Here is a 20,121-nt window from a genome sequence, read left to right as displayed (position 1 = left end):
CTATCCTGGCCGCGGCGGCCGTAGTTCGATGGGCGCGAAATTCAAAAATGCTTGTGTGCCGTTTAAAGAACCCCAGGTGGTCAAAGCTAACCTGGGAGTCTCCCACTATGGCGTGCCTCCTAATCAAATAGTGGTTTTGACATGCAAAACCCCAAAATTTAATCATTTTTAGGAGGGAAATATGGGTAAAAACATATGATGATGCATCCTAATTACAATTATTAGAAGTATAGTTCATTTCGTTATTCCGAATGGGCCATATATGTTCATGCCCTCATACTCTTTCCCTCGTGAAGGGTACCCAAATCAGACCTCCGTCTGGTTAACCTAGTTGCCTTTTGAACAACTCCCCTTCACACTCCCACACATTAAAAGCTGGCAATCATACAAAGCTGTAGCCGAAGTGTGCCATTCACTATAAAATTCCAAGTTCTGTGAACTTGGAAATTACTGAGGGAAAGTGGCAGAGGTTCAGGTTTGGCTCAGGTTCAGATCAAAATTTCACATGACGTGAGAAAATTTCTAGAATCTAAAAGTGGAATTGGTGTGCTTGCATGTGCGAGAGCACTTCTTTGTAATTTCTATACAACAGTATTCATGATGAGCCAATTATTCACTGCCTTTTTCAAAATCATGCGAGACTGATTTACACAGAGGAGAATTTATGGTTGGAGCCTCACTATGCTGGGCATTCAATGATGCCTCATTATCATAGCAGGATGAATAGTTAATTAAAAGAGTTGGTAGGGTAACATATTTTGTTGCAAGTGCGTCTGTGTTATTTGCGTATTTTCCCACTCAAATTAAGTATTCATCATCATGTTGCTTTGTGGTGAATAATTTAAACTTACATAGCAATACTGTTGCTGCTTTAACACACTGAAAGTTCCTATTAAGACATGAAGAGAAGACTGCAAAGCCTTGTGCAAACAGAATGAAGGAATTGATGGCCAAAGTAATACACACCACATTGTAATAAGTATGATATGTATTTCGCAGTGTCCTGTTATGGCATTACAGGAAACATTTATATACATATTTCACTGGTGCATGGTTCACATGTTAAAAACTCTATGAAAGCACTCACAGGCTCAGAAACTAAAAATCTATGCATATATATGCCTGTCTTCCAACATTGTTACCATGAACAGAGACTTTTTAAACTCACTCTATAAATGCCAAGACATATCCTTGTTAACCTTGTAAAAGGCCATGCCACTATGCTCTCAAATATAAAATTAAGGTGTGCCTTTCAGTATAACCAATGCTAGCTCACCAAGAGTAGAGTTCAGTTCAATTGATAGCAGTTCATTCAATTTAACATTTATTAGACAGTGTTCAAAAAACTGAAAAAGATGCTTTTTATGTTAATGAAACATCTCATTCAATACTTGAAATGGCAAATATCAAACAGTCTAAACTGGAAAGAATCCCTGGCAGTAGAATTACAAGTGCTGCTGGTCATGCTAAAAGCAATGACCATGCTCAAAAGAGCGTGGAAGCACTGTCAAGCTGCCAATATCAAGTGCTTGAGGAAGTCCAGTTTCACAGAACTGTTCAATAGTGCTGACATGGAAGGCCCAATCGGACTCTCATTCACAATAGCGTGAAAGATTAGAAGAACCAGAGAAGTGTGCCAACCAGGGGTGTGCGAATACCAGCATTGGTTGAATAACAAATTCAATATCAGGTTGTTCAAACTTGTTATTCAAAATGAACAGACACTATTTGATCTTCTAATACTTTTCAAATATTTTGTGCTTGTTATATGAATGCGAGTGCACGCATGCATGCACACACACACACACACGTCCTCCTCAGACCCAAGGACAGCTCAGGGACATAATCACCTATCAAATCAGTTCTTATTACAGCATGGTATGTTACGAATGTGAAAAAATATTTTATTTTTTTTAAGTAACACTGTTAGATGTCAGAAGGCAATATCTCCATGTATGCAGAAGTAATCATCTCCTCATGCTCCTTGTAAAAACCACCTTCCTTGACCTGCACACAGAGATGAAGGTGTAACATTGTGTAGTAGGTTTGCATGTTGTGCACAAGTGATGCACAACATGTCAGCCGCATTCTGTATTTTCATGTCAACATGCAGTATTTGAAGTTCTTTCACAGGTGTCTTTTGTCGTCTGCAATACCACAATGATCTAGATGAAATTTGTGTAAATTTTCACAAAAGGCTAATGGCAAGAATATGCTTAGACCACTTCCATGCAGTTACCTATGCATCCGACTTTATACCTGGGATGAATATTTGACATAATTGCTTCAGAGTTAATTTAGAAAGGAGGACTGAAGATATATATATATATATATATATATATATATATATATATATATATATATATATATATAAAAACTTGGAGACAGTTGTATTTCAAGACAATTTCATTTTTTTTTCTAGACTGCTTGTGTTCCAGCACATTCATCATCAAATTTGACACTTGGTAAGCTAATTTCGCATTAAGAGGCAGAGTCTTGACACAAACACGTATATGTGACAGCTTATTCTGAGCAAAAGGAGGAAGTCAGTCTTTTCTTCATTTTTGCCAGCCAAGAGCATGAGTGCAGCTGTTATCAACTCTGCCCGTCTTCACAACCGGCATGCCATATGAAATCATCTAATGCAAAATTAAGTAACGGAGTGTAAAATTTAGTGATGAATACCTTGGAACACAGGTTCACTAGGTAAAAAAAAAGGTCTTCCAACACAAGTTTAATTTTACAATACAAACAGTACTATAAAAACTGACAAAGCTAATTGACAAATTTTTGTTAAAGGGACACTCCAATGATTTTTACAGTTATGTACAAATGCAGAGTCGGTAGCGTAGACACTTGCGATCATCAAGGACAAAATGTAAGTGTTCTGCATAATTAGGTTTTAAACTTCTGCATTGCTACAGATTGTAGCAGCACCACTTCCCGTATTTCCACCCTCCCCTGACCATTCTACATAGAGAGGGTGATCGGGAATACTTCAAGCTTGTCACTCCACTAAGCTTCTTTTTAATAGTATGTATGTGTATTTTGTGTACCTGTAAAAATAAAAACACAAATGCAATAAATGTAGACATTTCTTCAAACCAATGGTGTACTACTTCTGCTTGATAACACAGGTTATCTGCTGCAACTGTTGTTTGTGCACATGCATTTGCGCATGCATGAGAGAAAAGGAGTGGAATAGTTTCACCTAAAAGCTGAACTCTATCGTAGACTTGTAAGGCTGCACAAAGTAAGAGGAGGAGTGAGAAAGAATGCAACACTGACTAACCATACTACAGTGGCTACAGCCACCGGGGGTGACATGGAGGGGCTATCCCAAATGTACATAAGTGCAGCAATGTCTGCTTCTGGCAGGAAACATGTATGGTACGAATTCTACACTCAAGGACGTTTGTATAACAGCACTCATCCTTCTGCATTTGAGGTATGTGCGGGGAATAAACTGCAGCGACTGCACACCATGGAAGACACGATCCCTGCAGGTAAACTTCACTTTCAGGCAACCATCACCATACATGCTTATCGAAAACACTTAGTTCAAATCAACTGGAATTAGGCAACACTCGCATCACCACTCAGCATTGTGCCCAAAGAGGCAGGACATAGCAATGGCCACACAAAATGCGCGTTGAGGAAGAATGCTGCGGCTTGAGAGAAGGGTAATGTCTAACCACTTGTAGCTCTGTTAATATAGTATAATAGTTCTTGAGAGAAAGCATTCCATGAGAAAGACTCTGTATGTACAGGTGGTACTCTATAAGGAATGACAAAAATTGTTTCAGGGGCCCTTTAAATATGCAATTGCCAACTCTACTAGTGCACAACAGTTGTGGCTGCCAAAGTGCATAAACCACGTCCTGTGCAAGCAGCATTTGCATAGCTAGTACAGCGTTTTCATTAACCCCTTCCATGACTTGGACGAGCAGGGTTTGTCCATGTGTTTCTGGTAAAAACAGCCAAAGGCAAGCTCAGCTCGTCAACAGCACTTCTAGCTCGTCAATGGTACTTCTCAACAGTACTTCTAGCAATGCTACGGACAATCCTAGCTTTGTCTCAGTGCTTAGTTGTGCTTTTCCTAAATGGTAGCACACAATTCATAGGACAGCGCAAGTAGAAGCGAATTTATTCCTTCCAGGGAGGTAAAACATGTTGGCAACTGGGGTCCTTATAATAATTTGGCCATTTCTCGCCACAATTTGGGATAATAGCATGTCAAGGAAGGGGCTAGAATTATTGGTACCTAACTATTATGTGTGTGTGTGGATAGCCTGTTTCTCCTTTTCAGCAACATTGCACGGCACCGACAGTCCGCGCTGAGTATCAAGTGTAGGAACGTGAACGGCCATCCATATGAGTGATGTTGAGCGGTCCTTCATTATAGCTCAAGCACAACGTAAAAAAAAAGAAAAGGTTTTCCTTTGATAGTTTTGAACAGCTTTCCTTTTGTGAAAATACAAATACCTGAAGGCCTTTAAATAAGTTTCCAAATTTTATGCTCCACTTAAGCAGCTAGACATACCCCCGTATTCAGAAATGCAACTTCGCTTCAAGTCCGTGCTTGACTTGAATTAAGTGACGCCTATTGTGAACATGCCCTGGACGTTCATTGGACGAACATGCCCTGGACGTCACTTAACTCAAGTCAAGCACGGACTTGAAGCGAAGTTGCATTTCTGAATACGGGGGATAGTCCTGCACCAGTAGGCGTCACGAAAGATCTCTGCAGCCACTTCTGTGTTTCCCTGATTCACAAGAAGGATTAAGAAGGACATGCAGCTGTGTTCACTGTGGTTATGGCTCATGCATGCTAATGGGGCCCTCATTCATTCATAATTAAATAACACTCTTCAATTATCCTGGTAACAACACTGCCATCAAAAACCAAAGCGTCAATTGAACCTTTCCAGCCATTTCTCACTCCATAATTTCCATGCTCTAATCCTGCACCCTGGTAGATATGACATTTTACCTATACTTAAAAAGCACATGATTCTAGGATAGGTAACCTATGATTATAAAAAGTAGACCTGAAAGTCAACAATGTAATCACATTGTGAGACGCACTTTGACGGGACAATGAAGGCGAAACTTAATCAATATAGTTTTTAGATTATCCTTCTGAAAATCTTGCACGTTTGTTTCACAACAAGAGGTGACTTAGTCTCAAAGAAAATTGCAACTGAAGAGCCCACACAATTCTGCTATTCAAACTGCCAGATTCCCATGCACATGAGAATCTTAAGCTAATTATGGTTAGCTTGGTTTGAAAGCCCAGTACACAACATTAATTATTTGAAAAGTATATAAAGATATGTGAGTGCATGTTCAATTCAGAACCATACCTCTTCGATTTGCATTCATTTGATTTTCAAAAAACAGTATTCGCACACCCACAGTGTCGGCCACCGGCCAAAAAGACGGTGCAAATTTTTCCTGCCCCATGCTGCATGTGGGTCCTTCAGACAGCATCAGTGGTGATGACAAAGGGATACAGGAGTCTCAACAAAATGGAAGTACAACCAACAATTCATCTTGCAGAGCAGTTCTTCACCTGCACAAACAATAGCAGCCAGGCTTCGCAACGCATTATGTTCTTGCAACATTATTCATATAGCACTCACTAACAACATTAGAGACCACCATATCAAACCGTTGCTAGTAAATAAATAGATCACTAGTTCGTCAAAAGTTTCAAATGTCACCCATAATTTGAACTTCAGATTATTTGAACAAGTTTTGCATGTCCTGCCATGGTCAAATTAACAGACATTGACTGATTAATATAAATAAACATACACAAATATCAAGACATTACAAAAAGTTTTGCACATATGATATGCTATTTTAAATACACTGCTGTTGCCACACATCTCTCAACACAAGAGGCAGAGTATGCATTAACAAAGCCATACATGACTAGGGCCCGAAATCTTAGGCTATGAATTGCGGGGATAAAAGCTTACCAGCATTATCAACAACACCAACAACCAGTACCAAAGAGGAATCAGGGCAGATGAACCGCAAGGCTTTGTTCGAGTTAGTACACAGCACACACCAACATAAAAACCAGCGCCATGATTGACATTTTCTATGGTACATACAAAAGCCACCAACAACAATGTGCAAAATTAATAAAACAACTGGCGCATCCTTAATGCTTCGAGTGTAAAGAACTCAAAAATGCTCAGTGGTTCAAGTGTGAACTCGCATCTTCACAGACCGCTGATAAATACAGTTGAACCTCAATATAACATAGATATAATGAAATATTGAATATGGTAAAGTAAATTTTACAATTTTCTTGCCAAGATTAGCATAAAAAAATATCTGCAAATAACGAATATCAGATATAATGAAGGTATTTTCATGCTGGATGCAACTTCATTGTAATGAGGTTCAACTCTGCCTCAAATTGGAATACATATAAGCCACACGTTTATGAGGGCACAGCAACCACAGCAGTGAAACCAAGAAAAATTTTAAACCACTGCGTACTACGTGGTAAGGAATTCTCACCACACTTAACAAGTTGTAAAGCTCAAAGTGAGCACAATGTCACCTTTGAAATTTCAGCTGCCTATACATACTAAACGTTTTGTAGGGCAAAAGTACATACAACAAAAAAGTGACTTCACTCCCTTGATGACACATGAACTAATGCAAGTCTGCAACGTGACACAGCAGCAAAATAGATTGATGCATGTGCTGCACGCAGCACGAAGTACAGACTCCAAAACAGGGTACACAAAATGGCCACAAATGTCATTACTGTGTTGACCGTTGCCAACATGAGTTCCCTTGGAAGAAATAAGGCTTTTCAAGACACCAAGTATATGAAAACTGCCATAGATTCTTGCAGATTTTCGGGCCCTAAGCATAGCAGCACTATGTACTACACATCCTATTCGTAAAACCTAGCCTAGCCTATACAGTTAAGAAATATAATGACCAAATGCTACATGGGCAGGCTCGGAGATACAAACAAGACAGTTCTAAATTCCACCTATGGAGATGGTTCAGTTTGATTGCTCTATATTCCATGTCCCAGACACCTAATCCTGGAGTGAACAGTCATGCCTGAGCTCATGTTGCTCTGAAATGAGCCAAAAAGTTGAGTCCAACAATAATCTTTATCACAGTTTTAAAAATGAATCAATCCTGTTTGATCCTGCCAAGCCAGCCCTGAATTCTTGAATGCCTACACAAGTCTTGCATCTTCAGCTGTGCCTAAGCTTGCTAACACCACACCACACTTTGATCCAGACAAAAACAAGTGCGTCTGTAGCACTGAATTAAGCCAGCTCCTGGCTTAGAGTATCTATGGTATTAGAATAGAACTAGTTGCTTAAAGGCTTATAAATTGCATAATACGGTAAAACTGCATAATAATGCAACGCCCAACTGCTTCCAGGCAGTTGCTCTGGGAAAGAAGCACTGCTGAAGCAGGCCAGTCTCCCTTGCTGCAATAAAAAAAAAAGAAAAAAAGGCAGCGCCTCTCCCAACAATGCGACCACCAGGGCCCCTAAGACGTAGTGGAAGATTTCAGTGCCATTAGGATCTGAGTGAAGCCTTTGTTAAGTCTATCAATGAGTGCTAGCTTGAAATTGTTGTGCTCCTGCTTCAGCCGGTTCTCCATCTCAAGCACAATGCGAACTCTCTCCTCGTGACGAATCTCCTCCTCGTTGAGAATCTGCAGCGCCATGAGGCGCTGTTGCTCAGCCACAGTTTTGAGAATGTCACACGGACATTCGAATGGGAAGCGCAGGGATGCATGGGGATAGCTGTCGCTGCCTTCTTCATCTTCTTCTGAATGCTCCCCATTCACTATGGCTGCAAAAAACGCAAGATGGGTACTCTCAGTGAGAAGAAAACAAGGGAAGAGAAAGAACCATTATAGCACCTTTCAACCATTTTCCAACCAGATGGCTGACATGGCTATTGCTGAACATGTGGCATCTACAAGCTGAGCAAAGTGGTTGCACTCGCAGGAATTCACACCTGTACTGAAACATCAACAGCCAGACTTTTTTTTCTGTTTGTCGTGAGTGCTCGTTTAAATTCAACAAGTATTGGTGAACTTCATAAGAAGTATGCATGGTGCACTTCATAATGCATGACAAAAAAACTAGCGAGCACACTTTTCTCTGATGTATACAAAAGTTATGAGCATTATTGCAGAAAATGAAGACAAGGAAGGTTAGTGCTCAGCTATACAGGGTAAACAGATTTTTTAAAAAAAATACACAATTACTGCCTAAGCTAAAATGTATATAAAGTAATTTCCCCTAATTATCTCACCAAGGTGACCTTGGCTACTCTTTCAAAGAATAATGTGCTTTTCAATGGAATCTACAGAGTGTGAGAGGTAATTGAGGGAATTATTACTTCAGGAATAGTAACACTATTTCAGACAAGATTCAATATTCACCCCGTGAAACAGCACGAAAAATAATGTTACAAGAAAGAACAAATGGACAAGGTGACTATTGTGTTTATTTTTGTGAGCACGAATATATACGCATACAAGCAGAGGTATATGCATAAATTTGCACCTGTCCAGCGCCTGTCCAGTCGTTCTTCCTTGTCACATTATTTTTCACGCTGTTTTCCGTAATGAAGTCATACCAACAAGCTCAAGTTAAGACCCTTTTAAAATTCAATATATTTGTTTCGAATTCTTTACTTTGTTCCTTTTATTGCTGTTTCTTAAGACTTAAATAAAACCATCTTCAGTATCTATAAAGGACTTAATTTGGCTTCTATAATGGCTGTATTCTTAGATCAGATGGCACTTTTTGATGTTGACAAATGCTTCCACAGTAGCTTTATGGAGAGTCTTTGCATTGTGTGGATTTCAGCCTTCCTCTCATGTTGCCCCCATACATAGCAGAGTAGCAGGTTTAAAAATTGGGAACTCAAATGCCACATTGAGAGTGCCAGCCATACTTGGGTCGCACAGGCTTTGTGAGAGGAAGCAAATCCTTTACTTAGGGTTGACCCCTAATGATCTTGTGCACAGCAAGCTTTACTATTGACTCTGCGAGCTGAAACTGCTCGGTAATGGCCATCAATGAGTTTTCAGCTTTCGCAATCACAATTGGCTTCCACTTGCCGGGGAAGCTCAACCATCTGAATGATGTCTGACCACAGGCAGTACTAATTTTTTCTTTTTCAGAGATTACAAATGGGCATGAGCTGTTGCATCCCACCTTGAAAACAAACGATCTAAGTCACTGTGGCCAGCATGTAAGCCAACTAGGACTGCATGCAGCTTCATTTGTGCTGCATTTGTGCTTCATGTGATAGATATGTGACAGAAGAGTTGGTGAAGACAATGTTAAGCACCTAAACGGATAGAATGAGAATGTTGACGTCTATGGTGATTTAAAGCTATGCCCTCAAATACCTTGCACACCCTGTATGCTTACCACTACTATGATCACTACTTCCCTCTGTGACACTACGTAGTCATTCTGAGAAGTTTCCACTGCAATACAGCAAATTAGGATGTTTTTTGGTATAGAAGCAGCACAACCAAAAAATTTAAGGGTCATTACTTTTAACCTTTACCTCTATCATGGGGCTATGCCTCTAAAAAGCAGTGTAAACCAGTGAGAATGATAGACAGTATCGTAGACTTGTCAATGTTACAGTGCACTTGCTGCATTTACCCCTCCAGCAAAATATTTACCTCTCCTGAAAGTGCAGGGAGTACTTTCTAGGGAGAATTCTGTGAACTCGTTCTGGTGTGAACCCTGCACCATGTGAAGTGAATGTCAACATGTAGAAGCCTATTGCCAGTACTCTCTTGATCCTCTTGGAATATGTTCTCCCTTGAAATGCTCAAATTTGGCACAAATTGTTTCACTTATTGTGTTGCAATTCCATTACAGATTGTAGAGATGAAAAGAGGGTGGAATGAGTAGAATCATGACCAAGACTGGGCATTCTCTTACAGGCTGCAGACTGGTCTGTCCAGGCTTCAGTGGCTGCATTCGATTCATCTGGAGGACTCTTTCGGCCATCCCCAGCTGAAGTGCTCTCAGGCACACTTGGTTTTTCTACTTTGACAACGGATACGTCAGGTAGAGGAACATTGACCACCGTCAGAGTGGTGTCAGGTGGAATCATCCGTGCCTCTGTATTTGGCAAGGACACTGGCTCTGGGTGAAAAAGCAAGAGGAAAAGGCCAAAACTGCAGAATGTCTCTCCTGTTCCACACAAGTAAGCCTATATAAAAGGGCTCCTAAAGGCACAATGTATGAATAATGTTACAACCAAGACAACTGGCAAATTGTATTCATCACTAGAATTTCACAGGTATAACAGACATACAAATTGTGCTGTAAAGCTCAAGTTTAGCGGTCTGAACATCTAGCTATGACACTTAATGTAACACAGAAAACAAATCCACTTACACTCAAGATTACAAAATATTAAAGCTTCAGTAAACCCTCAATAAATAAAGAAAATCACTCCGATATATTGAAGTTTTGAAGTTTTTCATGGTTCAAACTGCATTCGATGCATTTTATGCCCTCCCAGTCAGGCTGGGAAAATTAGTGTCCATTTGAGCCAAGTGCCCTTCACTCCAGTGAGCACCATTTTGGCTGCTCTGTGCTACACTGCAAAACAAACTGTGATTCAGAATTCATGGCAGCTACAATTGGGTGCTACAGAAAAGTACTTACAATAATTATTGTATTTGGAAAGTGGTCATTAATGTTGCTTCTTTTATTATGAAAAACATCTTACATGGCATTCAGAGAAACTGCTCGCACAGCAGCAGCATCATGCGAGACAATTTTCGTCATGCAGGGAAGACCACTGAAATAGAGGACTATAAATGCAAGACATTTCTTTTTGTTGATTGAAATGAATGCAGACAGAATAGTAATTGCACAAAAATACCAACCTTTCCATTTTTTAGCTGTTTTGTTAACACTTGCAACTGCTGTTGTCAAGTCTACACACTTCAAGGGGGCTAGGTGAAGTGAAGCAAGTTCTCCTAATGCACTCACCATCAAGTGGACTCTGAACTGAGTGTCATATTGCACTTTTTCATGTGACAGCTTTTGAACAACACTAACACAGGGTGACACTCGCTCAAAGTGACGCCAATTTTGGCCATGTGTACGACAGGGGTGTTAGACCATGGGTTATTTGAAGTGTAGTAGTACCAGGCTCCGTTTTGTAGGTGAAGGGCAAAGTGCACAAAAGTACACAAAAGACTGTTCAGTGCAGCATAGATGGTGACCATTTCCATGTCAACCTGTAGATGAGGCAATTAAAAATCCCTGCGAAGGCCACTTTGTCACATATGGCAAAAGCTCTTTAGGACAAATTACCACGTAATGATAACCAGCAGATGAGGCAACTGCTCACAGGCATTGGCATAATTTCATCCCTGCCACATTGTCACTATGAACCATGGCTTTGTTTTAATATACACGATTTGCAAGTTCCCGTACTTTTGGTGTGCACTTCGTGCATCATAATGGCTCTGTTAGGCCCTCCCCAGTCAAAAAAAAAAAAAAAACAATTGACACCAATTAGGTTATCCAATAGGAATCAACTGGGACCAATAGGAACCAATTGGAAAATGCTTACTTCCAACGGGTTACGATTGGATCAGAGGAGAAACCACTTGGAGTTGCCAATTGAAATGAACTGGACCCAATTTGAACCGATTGGAAAATCCCTAGTTCCAACTGGTTATGATTGAGTCAAAGTGAAACCAATTAAGTCTGATTGGACTTGCCAATTGGAATCAACTGGGCCCATTGGGAAATCCTTACGATTGAGTCAGGGATGGAACTAATTGAGTCCAATTGGACTCGCCAGTTTGAACCAGCTAGGCCCACCTTACATTCCCAACCGAGTCTAATTGGAATAAATTAGCTAGAATGTAACCAACTGCATGAGAAATCATACTTTCAGTTTATGAACCCATTCAAGGAAACTGGAATGATTTATAGATATATATGCATGCAGTACTAAGGCTAGAGCAAACCTGTTCCTGACAGCTAGAATCCTATTTAGGTTTGCTTTGTGGGGTATATATGTGTATTGGTATTGCCCACTGGTGCAATTGACCATTCCAACCAATTGGTTTCAAACCAATTGGCACCCATTGGGTACAATATGTCACTCCAATGAAAATTGGTCATGTTCCAGTTGGTTCAATTGGTCCAGTTATGTACTAATTTACGATTGGAAATTTTCCAGTTGGTAACAATTGGAAATTTCCTAATTGGAGTCAATTGTTTTTTTTTTTTTTGACCGGGTCTCTGCACTTTAAAAATACAGTTTATATCAAGGTTTATTACCTTTCCCAATGGCTTCATTATGATAGGGGTTTTCTGTATATACTACAAACCTGATATCTATATATCTGGCAATCACAGCAAAGCTTTTCTCTGAAGTGCATAGTGCCATTGGAAAGTTGGGGCAATGTGTGAAGCCCAATAACCTAACTACTACTGTAACATGATGCGACAAGCAAATTCTGTTGTGTGTGGTTGCTGTACAGTTAACAGTCAAATAGTATACGAGTATGTGCACACCTGCTGCCTACCCATAAGAAACGGAAGATCCCTAAATGCAGAAAAGACACAGGTTACACATTTCGGACTGTTAGCATATGTGGGCTTTCCTTGGTTATGTCTCTCATACTTGACACCACATGAACAGACCAGTCCTAGACAGCACACTTTTTCCTTTCAGGGCTCAAAATTCGAAAGAATTAATATATGGCAATTATAATCGCTAAAAATGCATGGATCAACAAACACAGCACAGAAGATAGTCGGAATCAAAAACAGAAAAGTACTTTAATTGAAACCAATGAACTTTCAAGTCAGTTTTTCATAAACCGCCACCATGCAATTTTTGCTATAAAAGATTAGCATATCTGAAAGCTTGCTCTGTGCAGTAGCAGAAACACTAGTCTAGAATTCAAAATAAGTAACTCTCACACACATCAAAATATGGCTTCTTAACAAGTAATAAATTGAAGTGTCCTGTCTTGCCTAGCATTATGAAAGGCCTTTCAAGTGCAGCTCCCCAATTGTAGATTTAAAAAAAAAAAGAAAAAAAGAAAAGTAGAGGTCACATGCAACTACAGCAAGAAGAGATTAAAAAGCGACATACTTGGTAAAATCTGGCGTGCCTGAATAGGTGTACGACGTGGTGGTTCACCACGAAGTACTTTATGCACATTGTCCCAGAACTTCCAAGGGGATCGCAGTGGGTTTTCAAGTCGAAGCTTGCCTTCACGCCTGCAAACAAAGAAGTTTATGCTGTACAGCAGATGCACAGATTTAAAAAAGCACATTAACCTGGCCAAAACGACGAAAAAAGTTTTTGGTGAACGTAATTAAAACCTACAGGCTTACAGCTGCAATTTAGGGGGAAAAGAAAAGCGCCTAGCACTGAAAAGATGAGCAGTGGTCAAACAAGGAATGTCGCTGGAGCCAAGTTTCGACAAGGGTGCTTGTCTTCATCAGGGCAACTGCTTTCCTTAGCAGCGCTTTTATGCACACGTAGCTCACTCTCCCTTACTCTTAATGGGGGAGGAGGATGAGAATAAGCCAATGCATATTGTGGGGTAATTAAAGTCAAAGCACTGGAGAAAAAATTTAAAAAAAAGGGGGGGGGGGGGGGATGGCGAACAGAAAAAGATAGGAGGGAAGGACAAAGGGAGGTTTAGGGTGGTCATAGAAAGGGGAACAGGTGGGGGTACTCATGAGGGTTTCTTTAAAGAAGTGGAGATAAAGACCGGAAAGGGAAAAGGATTTCCACTTATAAGTAGGCGCTGTCAATCCAGTGTGCCCAGTTTTCTAAGAAAGCAGTAACTATGGGTATAATCACTATGGATTTTGAAAAAGGAAAAAAGAGAGGGGGGAGCAAAGAGAAGGGAACCAGGTCAAAGAAACCCAGTTCTAGCAATAGTGTGAGTGGAAACTGGAAGCAAAGGGCATGCACGCACATACTGCACCACAGATCTAAGAAAAAAAAGAAAGACACTGACAAAATACTAAAGGAGCAAAAAAAAAAAAAAAAGTTGAAAACAAAGTTGAAAAAAAAAAAAGCAGATTAATCTTGGTATGATAGTTAATTATTGAAGCACAGCTTGTGTGAAAGTAAAGAGGAATATACATGTAAATGAAAGGAATAAATTGGGTGTGAAGTTTATGACCAGCCCTGGCCTGACCAGGTATAAGACCCCCCCCCCCCCCTCATAAAAAAATAATAATAATAACCATAACAATAAATAAATAAAAATTAAAAAGTTGAGGGCTACTGGTTATATTTGTCATTAGTATAGCGAATGGATTCAAGAGCTTCCTTTAAAACACTTATACTTGTTGGTTGAAGTGCATTAAACTTGTGGATGAGATATAATTTTGTCTTGTTTGTACTAACACTGAAAAGGGCTTCTGCAAACAATGTCAAAATTGCTATTCACACTACCTTGGCGGAAGAGTGCAGTGGGACATTATAGCACAAAAGTTGCACGTAAGTTGGATTTCCAACAAGATGTATACAGGGTCATCTGCCCTAAGGACAAACACCTTATTGGTATTCATTCAGGTAACATTTCAACTTTTGTTATGCTTTATCAAAACAAGTGGCCTATGATATGTATAGGCAGGTATTTCTTAATGAAAGATTAGTCTGTAGACTTTCCTGCCTGATTCAAGCAATTATGAGCACTTGAATACTAATGAGGTGTGCAGAGGGAGGGAGGTGGAGGGGGGCAGATACCCCTACTGTTGCCTGGGCGGTACGACATGGTGAGACCACATGTAGCACTTGGATGACACTTACGAGCTGCAATGCAACTCTTTACGTGCATTTCATTATTTTATGCAAGCCATTAAGCCCTTTCCCTGCCATTTAGCTGCTTAGCAGGTTCAGTTGCTTGATTTTGCCATAAAGGCCAAGTTTAATCTAACCACATGAGAAGAAAGAGATGAAGTCCAAGGGAATTGCTTAAGGTTCAGCAAGGGAAACACTTTATTATAGGAAAGGCAGAGAGGCCAGAGCTAGCATGTTCTGGCCTGCTACTCTGTACAAGGTAAGGAGGAAAGGGAAAAAAAAAAAAAAAATAGTGATGAGAGACCAAAGCGAAGCACACAAGATGGATGCACCTTGGCTTGGATGCACCTGCATTGTGCAGACAAGTCATTTCGCATGACTTAAGTGAAAGAGCTCTGTGTTGCTTTTCTTTGTTTTTACTATGCTCAACGCCTTTACATGAGGGATCAAAGAAAAGCTCACATGAAAGACTCAGGTGTGCCATACAGAGACTTCTACACCCTTCTATGGAAGACGAAAAATTAGCTTTCATTGCAAGCTTCTTTCAACTAAGTCCTGACACGTTACACGCTGAGATGTGCCTCCTGGAGTCTCAAACTAGCCTCAAGAAAGCCATTACAATGACCACCTATAACTTGTTCAATTCACTGAAAGATGGGCTTGTGGCCCTCCAAATGTTTTGCACAATTCATATAACATAGGTTTCACAAACTGACATATTTTAGGATAACAAATGTAAAGCGAAATCTGAGAAGCACCATGTCACAGGAATGAGTTAGCTGGCGGATGGAGCAAGGGATTGCAGCATCAATGTCATAAGAATATTGTGAAGCATTCATAGACTAAGACATGCAGAGTTATGCTGTAAATGTTTTTCTACCACACAGCACCAAGTGGATGAAGTGCGAAGTAACCTGTAGGGCATATTATGCTGCCATAGCAAGCGAGCTACGAATTTTAACCTGAGTGCTTTTCTTCCAAAAATATCAAAAACAGTTGCAGTGGGGAACTAACATTTGTATGCAAGTATGAATGTCTCTCACTTTTGTTCCAGCCCAATATGTTGAGTGCTCTTGATTGGGATTTATAGTATTTTTGTGCACTTGGTCAATAGTACATGTGCTATAATTACATGCTGTTAACTACCTTGCGTAAAGCACTTTGTAAATTTTTTAACATATGTGGTCCCAAGAAAAATAAATTACCAGTTGAACTTTTTATGCTCATAAATATATGTGTAACCTCCTTTTCTCAAACAGCTCAAGAAAATCCACGTGCTGGTGTCAGGACAAAGATTGACAAGCGAGAAACAGGAGATGTGCTTTTATCCAAATATAAGGTTGAAGTTGTTGCACTGAGCATGGATGGCTCACACCTTAATCAAAATGTCACTACAATCAGATTCACTTTTATGCAGGATAATATTTTTGGCCATGGGCTGCATTTGAAAACACATCAAGATGTCAAGGAACTTCGTGTCTCACTGCAGGCAACGCTCATGGACAAATTGTACACCACAGTTAACTCATTGCAAGAAAGGCGATTAAGACATTGAAAAATGCTGCAACATCTGTTGGGTTAGAAACACGTGTAAACGTACTCAAGTGTGCATGAAAAAAATGGAGTTGATGATGCTTAGAAACGGAAGGTGAAAAACGCAAACATATAAATGAGCATGGTGCTATGAATTATAGAAATATATACATGAAAAATTAATTACGTGCCAAAACCACAATTATGAGGCACACCGTAGTGGGGGAATCCAGATTAATTTTGCGATCTTTAACGTGCCCCCAATGCACAGGACACGGGCGTTTTTGCATTTCACCCCCATCGAAATGCAGCCGCCGCGGCCGGGATTCGATTCCGCGACCTCGTGCTTAGCAGCGCAACACCATTGCCGCTAAGCCACCGCGGCGGGTGTTCCTGAAAAATGAGGTAAACGGAAATTTCCAGTTACATTATCAATGAGCGTGACTTGAATGGGAACTCTACAAACGCATTGGGGCAGGTGCTACATTACGCATGAGTAGATGATGATGATGATAACAGTGATGGTAGTGGAGTCGGAGTTTCGGGAGGTGGGGGCTTTGGGCGCGCTCAAGACAAGAGCTGTACCGCGGTAATGTAACGATTTTGTTCCGATTATTTGCGAGCTTCATCAGTGATTCGTGCGGTGTTCTGCCTACATTATCATTGAGGTCGGCCGTCCGTGCGCGTTGGATGAGAATTAAGAAAGGAATAGAATGGAGCGCAAGGAACTCTTTACGACCCTGGAACCCGCACACTTTAAATAAATTCCAAATGTAGTGATTGGCAAGTAACGGCAACAGTGGTACATCGGCTCACTACCTAGGTGAACGTATCAGCAGTTTGCTTGAGGTTATGACAATGTTGGTTCTTTATTCTATGATGTCAATTGCAGAACTGTTCACGGCGAATGCATGGTTTTCGTTTGTCGCAGAGATGCTCCAAGTGCCGAAAATCGCAACCAGTTTCATTTATTGATATAAAATTCAAAAGTGTCACGTCGTCCGCAAGGTTACTTGAATATACTAATTAGCGTGCAGTCTAGGTTATCAGGAATATGCTTGAAGGTTATTTTTTGCAAACAGGCGCTACTGCTTCGAGACGTAAACAAAACAAAATACGCAAAGTAAACTTCGTTCGCCTACAACGATCTACAAACAGTACGACAGACGCACACTGAGTCATAACTACCATAATTATGTCTGCTACTTTCACGCAGCGTTCGTTAAGTAGGGTAACACTTGGCAAAACTTTTCCACGAAATGAGATAAATTTCTCGCCGATGCTATTTCCACAAGAGCTCCTGCCTTGGTACGCAAGTGACAGTAAACGGACGGAGAAGCAAAACAATTTCACAATCGGCAGCACGTTCTCACAAAGTCAATCAAATAGCGCTGCGAAGCGCGCAAGTTCCACTTGAATCCGCCATGGATCGAACGCATCAAAAATGGAACGACTCAAATTGATGCGAATCGCAAGAAAGAAAACAAGGGCATCGTTCACATAAAACTGCACCTTCTGCGGTACCTCATTTCAGCAAACTGACTCGAAAGGAGCAGTTTCTGCATACTATAATAATTTCCTAATTCTGGGCTAAGGTCAAAACTGCACAAGGGATTGAGAAAAATGAAACTGTGCTGAAGATGAGAGCACAATTCTTTGAAAGCGAGCCAAGAATATGACAGGTGACATTCAGGGGGGAAAGAGGGACGCGTACGGGTCAGGTCGAGGAATGCTCGGCTCGGTCCGTAAAACGACGCCGCGATCGGAGGTCCGAAGCAGCGGCCGTCTCATGAGGGACTGACCTGTACAAATAGGCGAGGTTTGTAATTCTCCCCTGTATCTCGTTAGCGTCTCTCTTGAAGCCCAGCCCGTGCATTAGTCGGCTCATCTGCTCGAAGATGGGCCGGCGCTTTTTCGTCTGCTGCAGGTCGTAGCGGAACGACTGCCACAGCTCAATGAGCTGGTACGTCTCCACGTCGCCCCAGTTCGTGGTGCGGGTTCGCGACCGATGCTTGAAGTACGCATCTCTCGAAGACGTCGCCATCGCTGCCATCTTGCTGCTTCGCTCCCCTTCGAGAGCGTCGTCGTTCCCACATAAAGCAAAACGCGCACCAAGCATCACAACCAGCAGCAGCAGCAGCAGCCCAACGGGGAGAGGCAACTACCGCCGCGACTCCACACGGTGGTCGAGCGAAATCGTCGAAACCGCCGTTATGCGCCGCCCGCGCGCCTACCGTGATTCATGGACTGGCACGCGCGGCGCGTGACCACTGCGAAAGGGCGGTGGTCCGACAGTATGCCAAAAAAATAAATTGCGGCTACAAACGCACAAATGAATCTCCAATCGCGCTGCTCCCGCAATTGTTACGCAAATCCTCTTCCTTTTCTTTGTTCTGGAATTCCGCATTTCAGCCCGTAGTATTACTGTAATATTCGCGGAAATCATTTAAAATTCCTTGAACGCTGTATTAAAGTTTCGAAAGGCAGAAAATGCCAGTTTGATAAGCGTGTCAGTCTGACTGTATATATGTAGTTATTATTACATGAAACATTCACTACTAGCACTTATCGGCTAATAAAAATTTCAAGGCGCCAATTGAAGCAGCAGAACACTGCATTCACAGTGCAAAACCTCACCTAAATATTCATCCGATATGTGCTAGCGTGCGTTTTCAGTCGGTGTACAGTGTAACAACTGAAAATCTTGCCCCGTTTGAATATGTTTAAAACCCAAATTGACTAGTTTCAAAATTCCTCAAAATCGGCAACCCTATACATTTTCGCTGATAGATCCGCTTGAACAGGCGAACGGAATGCCATGTGTCAAACACCACGCATCAACATATATGAGCCATAACTGTGCGTGGGAAAATGCGTACCTTTTTTTTTTTTCATTTTTTTATTGTTCCAAAAGCTGGCAAGTAGGATCTCATGCAGTAAACGAATTTCGGGTGAAACTGAAAAACAAGGTCTTAATTGGTTGATTTTGTATTTGGACAATATAAAAAAAAAACTATCGTTAATCTGAACTAAATTGTTCGCAACTCCCTATAAACAGAACTACAGAATCAACCTCTAAATATGTATGTGCGCGTGCGTGCGTGCGCGTGCGTGCGTCCAGCGTTTTCCTTAACGGGTTAAATAGCGAAGCAGTCGCGGGCGACTTTTTGGCTGCTGTTACGAATTTTTGCTGCACAGAATTAAGCAGCTTCAAACCCGCCGTGGCTGCTTAGTGGCTATGGTGTTGGGCTGCTATAAGCACGCGAGGTCGCGGGATCAAGTCCCGGCCACGGCGGCCGCATTTCGATGGGGGCAAAATGCAGAAACGCTCGTAATCTTAGATTAGGTGCACGTTAAGGAACCCCAGGTGGTCCAAATTATTCCGGAGTCCCCCACTACGGCGTGCCTCATAATCAGATCGTGGTTTCGGCACGTAAAACTCCATAATTTTTTTTTTAAGATGACCATACGAAACATCAATACATCCATTGTGTCCCAGCTAACATGGGCGATGTTATTAAAAATACGGGCTATACAAGATACGAAGAAGGAACCAAATATGTTCTGTCAGCAGTCCTCTTCCATATACTGGGGCATTTGTTTGTGTTATTTTAAGTAGCCAATAAGCCAATACTACAGAATTAAGCAAATGATCACTATAGTCTTACTCTCTTAATTAAAAGTTCGCACCCTTTGGGGCTTATCTTGTCCCACAACAATAAACGTCATCTGCCTTGCTTG

General features: G+C 41.1%; 1 protein-coding gene across 1 annotated transcript; it reads right to left on the bottom strand.

Moving 5' to 3' along the window:
* Window positions 1-309: 309 nt before the first annotated feature.
* LOC119457691 (uncharacterized) lies at window positions 310-18,534 on the bottom strand. The gene is made up of 4 exons (XM_037719343.2): window positions 18,183-18,534; window positions 13,177-13,304; window positions 9,981-10,187; window positions 310-7,854 (listed from the first exon to the last, which is right to left on the bottom strand). Exons 1-4 carry the CDS (start codon window positions 18,497-18,499, stop codon window positions 7,547-7,549), a joined length of 960 nt encoding a protein of 319 aa, XP_037575271.1. The 5' UTR covers window positions 18,500-18,534; the 3' UTR covers window positions 310-7,546.
* Window positions 18,535-20,121: the final 1,587 nt, after the last annotated feature.

Source organism: Dermacentor silvarum, chromosome 1, assembly GCF_013339745.2.
Source record: "Dermacentor silvarum isolate Dsil-2018 chromosome 1, BIME_Dsil_1.4, whole genome shotgun sequence".
NCBI classification, from domain to species: Eukaryota; Metazoa; Arthropoda; class Arachnida; order Ixodida; family Ixodidae; genus Dermacentor; species Dermacentor silvarum.
The sequence above is the reverse complement of the archived record's forward strand: the minus strand, read 5'-3'. Positions and strand labels throughout refer to the sequence as shown.